Source organism: Podarcis liolepis, assembly GCF_965112155.1.
Source record: "Podarcis liolepis genome assembly, chromosome: 16".
In the NCBI taxonomy this organism is placed as follows: Eukaryota; Metazoa; Chordata; class Lepidosauria; order Squamata; family Lacertidae; genus Podarcis; species Podarcis liolepis.
In genome coordinates this window covers 30,625,792-30,636,125 of record NC_139567.1, presented here as the reverse complement: position 1 = coordinate 30,636,125, position 10,334 = coordinate 30,625,792, and the positions used below count along the sequence as shown (strand labels likewise).

Below are 10,334 nucleotides of genomic sequence, written 5' to 3'. Positions count from 1 at the left end.
AATTGTTCTCTCAGTGGTCTAGCTGTCAAAGTGCACTTGTGAATGAGGCCTGAACGGCTTCCTAGTACAGAAGCTTTATTATAACAGGGTCATTGAACAAAAAATGAGGCTTCACAAAGGAAAATATAAGCAAGAGGCTGAAAAGATGTCTCTGCCCCAAGCCACTTGCAATGGATGGGTGTCTGAGGAAAGCATTGCAGCAGAATTGGGTGGTACCACCACCCGGGGAATGATGGGATTACAATAATAACACAAAAAAATTAACAGGAAAAAAACACTTTAAAAGCAGCTATTTAAAATCTTAATGATTAAAATCAGTGGTAAACTAAAAACCAGATTAAAACACATGTCAACACGCTACATATCTGGGTAGGCTTGCCTTAACAATGTTTTTTAGCAGTCGACAAAAAGAGTGCAGTAAATGCTATTGTCTGGTGTTTAATAGGCAGGGAGTTCCAAAGCATAGGTACTGCCACAATAAAAGGTCAATAAATAAATATCATAAAAGCATAAAAATGTAAGGGCAGAGTGTCTTTAAGCACACACAAAGTATCTCTCTTCTTGAAAAGCACCACATTTTCTCTTCTTTTATAAAGACAACACGCACAAAGCAGGAAAATATAAAGAACGCATGACAGGCACAGACTTTGCCCTCACCTTGCGGTCCATGCTGTTGATTCTGGTATGGACCGTTTGCATAAATAAGTAACAACTGCTTAACTCCGCAGTCTGCTGATCACTGAACTTGAGTGACAGCAGAAAAAAGAATCAACAGGTTTATTGTGGAGTCAGCTTTCCATAGGGAGGCAAAGTTGCCTAGCGGTTAGAGAGTAGCATGAGAACCTGGAAGACTAGGGTTCAAATCCCAACTCAGCCACATGAAACTCACTGGGTGACCTTGGACCACTCACTGCTTCTCAGCCTTACCTACCTCACAGGGTTGTTGTGGGGATTAAATGGGGGGGGGGGGAGCCATGTGCTTCTTGGGAGAAAAGGGTGGGATATACAATCAATAAATAAAACAAACCTGGTAATCTCTAATTGCTGCTGGACTACAACTCCCATCATCTAATTTTCGCGGGGGGGGGGTTGATGGGAATTGGAGTCCAGCAACATAGGGAGGAAGGCCACAGATATTCCCTGACCCTACTTAGTTCCTGGAAATAAATATTTTAAGTCATCCAAATGCCTCTTTTTTCAGTCTGTTTTACTCCCTCTGACAAATGAAAACCTTAATACAGTTCTAGCAAAGCCCTGGCAGTGCCCTCAAGCAAGATGGCTGCCTCTGCCTCCCCATGGCGGGAAGTGGGCGTCTCCTGAGCATACAGACTCGGATTGGCTCCTGACAAGTCAGCTGGGCTGGAGATCAGCCGACTGCCTCTCCAGCCTCAGCAGTGAGCGGGTCAGGCTGTCTGGCAGCATGAAGGTGCTGCTTCTCTGCGCCCTGTGCCTGGTCCTGGGGTGCTGCCAGCCGGGGGCCGCCCTGGATGGAGGGATGCTGTACCCCCGGGAATCTCCCTCCAGGGAGCTGAAGGAGCTGGGAGGCCTCTGGAGCTTCAGGGCAGACTGGTCAGAGCGCAGGGATGCGGGGTTTGTGGAAGGCTGGTACAAGAAGCCCCTCTCCCAGGTGAGTGAGCGGAAAAGGCGGGCACCATCAAGGTGAGGCGGGATTTTTTTTTGGAAAGCTGCTGAGATAAATTTTATGAAATAAATAAATTGTTAAGTAAGTTACGTCCCCCTTGATTGCAAAAGCAGCGACCTCAAAGCAGTTTACGAAAAGAAGGAAAGCAATAAGTTTGTCGTGGAATCGTAGAATTGAAGAGCTGGAAGGGACCCCAAGGGTCAGCCACCCCCTGCAGTGCAAGAGCCACAGTTAAAGCTTAAGAAACAGTTAAAACCAACCATTGGAAACCTTAAAAAAAAAATCAACAATAAGCTGAAAAACCAAACTGAAACGTGTGTCGATATTCTACATGCTTCGGTAGGTTTTGCCGAAACAAAAAAGGCGCCAAAAAGAGTATAATGAATAATGGGTTTAGCTTTTTAGTTCTTGTTTGATATCAACATCTGAGCATCCCTAATGGGTCAAGCCAAAAGCCCTGTTAATCTAAATAACCAACACAGAGGCTGCCATGGGTGTAGCCAAGAGGGGGCAGGGAGGAGCAGCTGCCCCCCTAAATAAATAAAAATACATAGCAAACTGAGGTTCTGCCCCCCCCCAACAAAAATCCTGGCTACATCCATGGTTCTGGCTGCCCAGATGCTTTGAGGGAGCCAACAAGTGGGGAGGGTGTTTGGGGGGGGAATGCAATGTCCAGTCCCTGTGGTCCCCCCAAACATCTGGTAAACTGCCACTGACTGAATGTGGAGGTTTGACTTAGCTTTCTGGGCACACAGCCGCTGGGTAGATGTGTTCTTTCTGTATTTGTGAACAGTGCACTGGGATCTTTGGAACAGTTTCATTGGAAAGATAGAAGCTGAGAGAGCCAAGAGTTGTCATTGATTGCCCTTCAGCTCCAACAGAAAGGAGAAGTTTCAAATATCAGGAAGTGGCTCAGCATTTCTATGCGCAACGTGCAAAGCTGGTGAAATAATTGTTTCCCCAAAGAGCAGGAGGTAGGCATGTGCATCTGTGAATCAGGAAACAGAAAGGGTATTATTTAATGCATTGTTTTATTTCACTGTTCAGCTGAAAAAGTCTTCCAAGAGCACTTTGCAAATATCAGTATTAAGATAGTCTGTGCCTTTGAGTTTTCCAAACTCAAGTATGCAACGCTAAAGGAAAGGGCTTTGGGAAGGAGGAGGGGAAAAACAAACTCTGGCACAGTTGAATGAATAATCACCTGGAATTGAAAGGTTTTGGAAAAGCAGAATGTGCATGATCATTAGTAACTTGCTAACAACAGTTTAAAAGTCATACTGTGTGTTTCAGAAAAGGTGAGTAAAATCAAAGATTGGGTTTGGAGTTCTCCACTGTTTACACGTTAGAATTTAGGCCAAAGAAAATAGAAATGGAAATACAGTGGTGCCCCGCAAGACGAATGCCTCGCAAGACGAAAAACTCGCTAGACGAAAGGGTTTTGCAGTTTTTGAGCTGCTTCGCAAGACGAATTTCCCTATGGGCTTGCTTCGCAAGACGAAAAACGAAAACGTCTTGCAAGTTTGTTTCCTTTTTCTTTTTTCTTTTCTTTTTTTAATTATATTTATTAAGGTTTCAAAGAAAAGAATTACATGAATTAAAAAAAAAGAAGAAAAAGAAAGACAAAAGTAAAAATAAAAGAAAAAATACAAAATACAAAAAAAGATAAAAAACACTTTAAAAAAGACATCAGTCTTTCCATACCTTACATTCATTTCCTTGTTTCCCTGACCTCCTCACATCTCCCTTTTTTGTATTCCAATTCAGTTAGTTAATTCAGCAATTTCTTTCCCTCTTTGTTTTTATCTTAGTCCTTTAAGATAATATATTATAACTTTGGATTATCACCTGTTAACAATCCATTTTTACATACACCTTTATAACATTGCTGCTTAAACCACTTAACTTCATTCTGACATCATTCTAACATTCATTAATTTTGCAATATTTCTGTAAATAGTCTTTAAATTTCTTCCAATCTTCTTCCACCGACTCTTCTCCCTGGTCTCGGATTCTGCCAGTCATTTCCGCCAATTCCATGTAGTCCATCACCTTCATCTGCCACTCTTCCAGAATGAGTAGATCTTGTGTCTTCCAATACTTTGCAATAAGTATTCTTGCTGCTGTTGTGGCATACATAAAAAGTTCTGTCCTTCTTTGGCACCATTTGGCCGACCATGCCCAGGAGAAAGGCCTCTGGTTTCTTCAGAAAGGTATATTTAAATACCCTTTTCATTTCATTATAAATCATCTCCCAGAAAGCCTTAATCCTTGGGCACGTCCACCAAAGGTGAAAGAATGTACCTTCAGTTTCTTTACATTTCCAACATTTATTATCGGGCAAATGATAGATTTTTGCAAGCTTGACTGGTGTCATGTACCACCTGTATATCATTTTCATAATATTCTCTCTTAAGGCATTACATGCCGTGAATTTCATACCTGTGGTCCATAACTGTTCCCAGTCAGCCATCATTATGTTATGTCCAACATCTTGTGTCCATTTAATCATAGCAGATTTCATCGTTTCATCCTGTGTATTCCATTTCAACAGCAAGTTATACATCTGTGACAAAATCTTAGTTTTGGGTTCTAGCCGTTCTGTTTCTAATTTTGATTTTTCCACCTGGAAGCCAATTTTCTTGTCCAAATTGTATGCCTCCATTATCTGATAATAATGAAGCCAGTCTCGCACTTTGTTTTTTAATTTCTAAAAACTATGCAATTTCAGTCTATCTCCCTCTTGTTCCAAAATTTCCCAATATTTTGGCCATTTGACCTCCATATTGAGCTTTTTCTGAGCTTTCGCTTCCATCGGTGACAGCCACCTTGGGGTTTTGTTTTCCAGTAGGTCCTTATATCTTATCCAAACATTAAACAATGCTTTCCTGACAATATGGTTTTTAAATGCTTTATGTGCTTTGACCTTATCATACCACAAGTATGCATGCCATCCAAATACATTATTAAAACCCTCTAAATCCAAAAGCAGCCATTCTTTCAACCAGCAGAAAGCTGCTGATTCATAATAAAGTTTAAGGTCTGGCAGGGCAAATCCACCTCTTTCCTTTGCATCTGTTAGTATTTTAAATTTTATTCTAGGCTTCTTGCCCTGCCAGACAAATCTAGAGATATCTCTCTGCCACTTCTTGAAGCAATCCATTTTGTCCAAAATTTGCAATGTTTGAAACAGAAACAACATTCTAGGCAATACATTCATTTTTATCGCAGCAGTGAAAGCTTCAAATTTGACCAAATTTCTAAATCTTTTTTCACTTCAGGCCAGCATTTTTCGTAATTGTCTTTAAATAAATTCCCATTTTTTGCTGTCATGTTAATCCCCAGGTATTTCACTTTCTTAACCACTGTTAAACCTGTCTCATTCTGAAACCTCTCTCTCTCAATCGGTGTTAAATTTTTCTCTAAGACCTTAGTTTTTAACTTATTCAGTTTAAATCCTGCAACCTGACCAAATTCTTGAATCAGTTCCAAAACCCTTTTAGTACTAGATTCTGGCTCCTGTAACGTCAATAATAAGTCATCTGCAAATGCTCTCAACTTGTAATGTTTAGCTCCGACTTGTATACCTTTAACCAACTGGTCCCTTCTAATCATATTCAGCAGGACCTCCAGGACCAATATAAAAAGCAATGGGGAGATTGGGCAACCTTGTCGTGTCCCTTTTTCTATCTTAAATTCTTCCATCACCATGTTATTTACAATTAATTTAGCCTTTTGTTCTGAATAAATTGCACTTATACCGTTTTCAAAGCCTTGGCCTACCCTCATCCCCTGTAGGTTCTTCTTCATAAAACTCCAAGAAATGTTGTCAAAAGCTTTCTCCGCGTCCACAAATATCAAAACTGCCTTAGTATTTATGTTCACTTGTAATTTTTCTAGAATGTTGATTATATTTCTCACATTATCAGACAAATGTCTACCCGGGAGAAAGCCTGCTTGGTCTTTATGAATCTCTTCCATTAAGACTTTTTTAAGTCTTTTAGCCAAAATGTCTGCAAAGATTTTATAATCCACATTGAGCAATGATATGGGGCGGTAGTTCTTGAGCTGCGTCTTTTCAGTCTCTGTTTTTGGTACAAGTGTAATATACGCTTCTTTCCACGACTCTGGTGCCCTTTTCCCACCCATTATTTCGTTACAGACTTCCTTCAAAGGTTGTACTAACCATTCTTTTAAGGATCTGTAATATTTAGAGGTCAGTCCATCCGGTCCTGGAGATTTGCCTAGTTGCATGTTCTGAATGGCACCTTCTATCTTCTGTTCAGTTATTTTATAGTTCAGCATTAATTTATTTTCCTGAGAGATTTTTTGTAATCCATTTGTTTTCAAAAATTGATCTAAATCAATTTCTTTCTGTGGTCCTTGTGTATATAGTTGTTTAAAGTACCTCTGGAAACAGTTTCTAATCTCAGCGGGGTTCTGTATGTTCCTTCCTTCCACTTCTAAATTTGTAACTGTATTTAATTTTTGTCTTTTTTTCATTTGCCAAGCCAACATTTCCCCACATTTATTAGCCGACTCCTTTTTCTTAACACCGTTAATACAGTTGCGACTTGACTTCGAGGAGCAACTCATAGAACGCGGTGAGGTTTTTGGTGATTTTTGAAGCTTTTCCAAATCTTTTCCGACACTGTGCTTCGCAAGACGAAAAATTCGCTAGACGAAAAAACTCGCTAGATGAAAAAACTCGCAGAACGAATTAATTTCGTCTTGCGAGGCACCACTGTAGTGGATTGCTTGTGCAAGTGAGCTCTTTGTAGCTTCAATGAATGGAAAACAGTGCCTGTACATTAGTGCCCTCTACTGGCTTCTGGGTGCAAATGCCACATTTAATCTTCCAAACTGATCCTGTACTTTAAATGGAATAGCCTGAGGCCAAGACATGATTTAACAGGTCACAGAATCGTATAGTTGGAAGGGACCCCGAGGATCATTCTAATCTAGTCCAATCTGCTGCAGTGCAGGAATGTGCAGCTCTCCCATACGGGGATTGAACTTGCAACCTTGGCATTACCATGCTCTAACCAACTGAGCTATCCAGAAAAAAATCATAACTTGCTAAGTTGCTCTGCATCAGGCAGATTTCTGAAAGCAGAAGAGCAGAACAAAATATGTTGACAACCTAGATAAAAGTTTGCTGGAGTTTGCTTGTTTGTCAGAATGTACAAACTGCTCTAGTTTTGGAGAATATACGAGTGCTATGTAGAAAGAATCACAAAATGGAATACAGGTCATAAAACCGTAATAAAACCCAGAAGAATCATGCCCCTGGTATAGCACTGCATGCCCCAGCCGTAAAACCCTGAATCTTGTCCCGTAGCAAATTGGCAGCCAGTGCAACCTTTTCAACATGTTTTCAGTGGGTGAACCCAGAGCTGCTGTGTCTGGACCAAAGTCCAGGCCTGCATGGGAGAACATCTCTGCCCTGTATGCCCAGCATTCCTTCCTCGTCTCTTTCAGTCTGGGCCAGTGATTGACATGCCAGTCCCCGCCAGCTTCAACGAGATCACGCAAGATCCAAAGCTGCGTGAGTACATCGGCTGGGTTTGGTACGAGAAGGAGGTGTTCCCGCCAGCCCGCTGGCTCCTGAGAGATCCTGGGACACGAGTGGTGCTCCGGGTTGGCAGTGCAAACTACTACTCGATCGTGGTGAGTATGGGGCTCCCTGGGCAGTGCAGCTCCCCATGGAAGCCTGTCTGGTTTCTGGAATCATTGCATTTTAAAAATTTTCTGCATTTATGTCCTGCACACTTCTCCAATAACCCAAGGTGGAATGTATGGTTCTCTCTCTTCCTCATTTAATTCCCAAAACCAACTCTGTGAGGTAGGATAGGCTGAGAGAAGAAGAGGAGGAGTTTGGATTTGATATCCCGCTTTATCACTACCCTAGGGAGTCTCAAAGCGGCTCACATTCTCCTTTCCCTTCCTCCCCCCACAACAAACACTCTGTGAGGTGAGTGGGGCTGAGAGACTTCAGAGAAGTGTGACTGGCCCAAGGTCACCCAGCAGCTGCATGTGGAGGAGCGGGGAAGCGAACCCGGTTCCCCAGATTACGAGTCTATCACCCCCCCCCAGACACACCCAGTGAGCTTCTTGGCCGAGTGAGGATTTGAACCCAGGTCCTAGTCTGACACTCTAACCACTGCACCACCACTGCATCTCAAGTTCAGGAGTTATTACATGTGAATGAGGAGCCTGTGGCCCTCTGGGTATTGATGACCAATAGCAAGGGATGCTGGGAGTTGTAGTCCAGCCACAGCTTTCCCGCTGCTCCAAGTCATGTGACCTGCATGCCTCCCTTGAGGCCCCATTGTTTGTTTGGAGTCTTTGCACCTAGACACCCTGTTTTCTTTTGTTGTAGTGGGTGAACGGGGTCCAGGTGACTGAGCACGAGGGCGGACACCTCCCCTTTGAAGCCGAGATCAACCAGTTCCTCCGCGATTCTCCAGGAGAGCCTTGCCGAATCACCATTGCTGTCAACAACACCCTGACTCCCCACACGCTGCCTCCGGGGACCATCCATTATATGGAGAACGAGTCTATGTGAGTTGAAGGCCTCACTGAGGAACCCAGCAACCCTCTAGCCAAAGATTCTGGGACGTTCTGTCTAGAACAGGTGAAGGAAGTCGCTCTGAAATGCGTTTTGCCTGCTTTTATTCCATTGTGGTCCACTGGTGTAGGGAAGAGGCTTTCATCTTGCACATAATCTTGGGTGTTTTCTTGGGTTTTCCCTTCTCCCCCCTTAAAAAAAGGATTAAGCATATTATTTGCAGGAAGAACAATCAATCCAGTTTCCCTCAGTCAGATTTTGTAATTTTGTGGAATTTAATCCCAGGTGCCGCAACTTTACCAAGTGGTTTAGGCATGTTGGCATTTCTTATTGGTTTGCTCTCTGTCCATTGTGAAGTCTCTTCAGCTGTCAAACTTTCATGTGTTGTCACATGTCAGCTGTCTTTCAACTCTTAACGTTACAGACCAATTATCAAAACCTTCCATACATCAGCTGTTGAAACTGGGTATTATTGGGTACATAATAGCAAAATCAAATATTGTGACTCGCTGAATATTCAAAGAGTTTTTGATGACGAATCAACAGCAAAATTTGCAGAGAACCGGTAGAAGCACATCTATAATTCTATTCCCTGATCCACTTAAAATAAAATGGTAACATCCATATTTTATGCAAGACTGCAGGAAACAACCTCCAGATAAGAACTTATCATTTCAGCGTAAATACGTGGAACCTCAGGTGTTCAGTGAATCAGACCTAGTTGTTTCCATCATGCCTTTCAACCCTCAGTTTCCAAGGGTGGGGATTTCCTACCCCCCTCACTCTCTTCCTGAACCCTTCCCCCTTGATCCAGGTACCCCAAAGGCTATTTTGTTCAAGACATACATTTTGACTTCTTCAACTACGCTGGGATCCACCGACCTGTCCTGCTGTACACCACCCCCTTGGCCTACATTGATGACATCACCGTGACCACAGACGTGATGGGAAACGTCGGTAGGTATCTGAAGTGCCAGAGCTAAACAGCATTTGGAAAGTTGGAGGGGGGCGGGGATGACGATCCTGCAGTATCTATGGAGGAAAAGCTTTTTGTGGGAACAAGCTGTTTGTGGCTGGAAACCTGTTAATGATTTCACTTATCAAAGTGACCACCTTTGAATATTCTCGCTGTGACATCTTCACACCATTTACAACCTCAGGAAGTCTACGAACGATTGTTTTAGCCACCAAATGGCACAAATGGAGAGCCAGTGTGGTGTAGTGGTTAAGAGCGGTGGACTCGTAATCTGGGGAACCGGGTTCGTGTCTCCGCTCCACCACATGCAGCTGCTGGGTGACCTTGGGCCAGTCACACTTCTCTGAAGTCTCTCAGCCCCACTCACCTCACAGGGTGTTTGTTGTGGGGGAGGAAGGGAAAGGAGATTGTTAGCCGCTTTGAGACTCCTTCGGGTAGTGATAAAGCGGGATATCAAATCCAAACCCCACAGGCTAAAGTTTATTTAACCAAGCGATGGCCCCAATTCTCTCTCTTCAAAGCCGTTTATCCCACAGTCTTCACAACAACTTTGTGAGGTAGGCTGGGGTTGCTTTCCCCAAACTGTTGTGGGAGCAGCGGCTGAGAAAATGGCCTACCTTAGGATGCTTAAGGGATTCAGTTGGTGGTAGCCGTGGGATCCGAAATGGAGCGGTTCTGATTTGTAGCCCACTGTCTTCGCCAACTCACCTATTTTGCTTCTGCTGGGACAGGCTTGGTGCAGTATTTGGTTTCAGTCCGGGGCAGCCCCCGTTACTCCTTGACCCTGACACTGCGTGACCAAGATGGCGTCACTGTGGCAACTGGAAACGGGTCCGCTGGCGAGATGAAAGTGGTGAACCCTCTACTCTGGTGGCCATACCTGATGCATGAACGTCCTGGATACCTTTACTACCTAAAGGTAACCTAAGCCTTATTTGGACTCAATCCTGAGGGGAGGGAGGGAGAGAAACAAAGGCAAAGATCTTGCATGTGGTTCCTGTCCAGGATCCTCAGATCTGCATGGTCCCCCAGTGGAAAACTAATGTTCTGGCCCCTGCTCAGGGCTTAGTTGAGTAGGGAAGGATGCTGACTTGAAAATCCAGAAGGCAGCTGTGCAGGATGTCCAGTGGTTAAGAGCAATCCAAGGA

The 10,334-nt window shown here is 43.4% G+C and overlaps 1 protein-coding gene across 1 annotated transcript in view; it reads left to right on the top strand.

The window, feature by feature from the left end:
• The first annotated feature begins 1,358 nt into the window (after positions 1 to 1,358).
• Positions 1,359 to 10,334, top strand: part of GUSB (glucuronidase beta) — a 19,087-nt gene continuing 10,111 nt past the window's right edge. Inside the window, exons 1-5 of the mRNA XM_083479293.1 lie at positions 1,359 to 1,627; positions 7,121 to 7,309; positions 8,022 to 8,203; positions 9,025 to 9,167; positions 9,918 to 10,105. Coding sequence (XP_083335419.1) covers positions 1,421 to 1,627; positions 7,121 to 7,309; positions 8,022 to 8,203; positions 9,025 to 9,167; positions 9,918 to 10,105 — 909 coding nt within the window. The 5' untranslated portion in view covers positions 1,359 to 1,420. The remainder of the gene's footprint in view (positions 1,628 to 7,120; positions 7,310 to 8,021; positions 8,204 to 9,024; positions 9,168 to 9,917; positions 10,106 to 10,334) is intronic.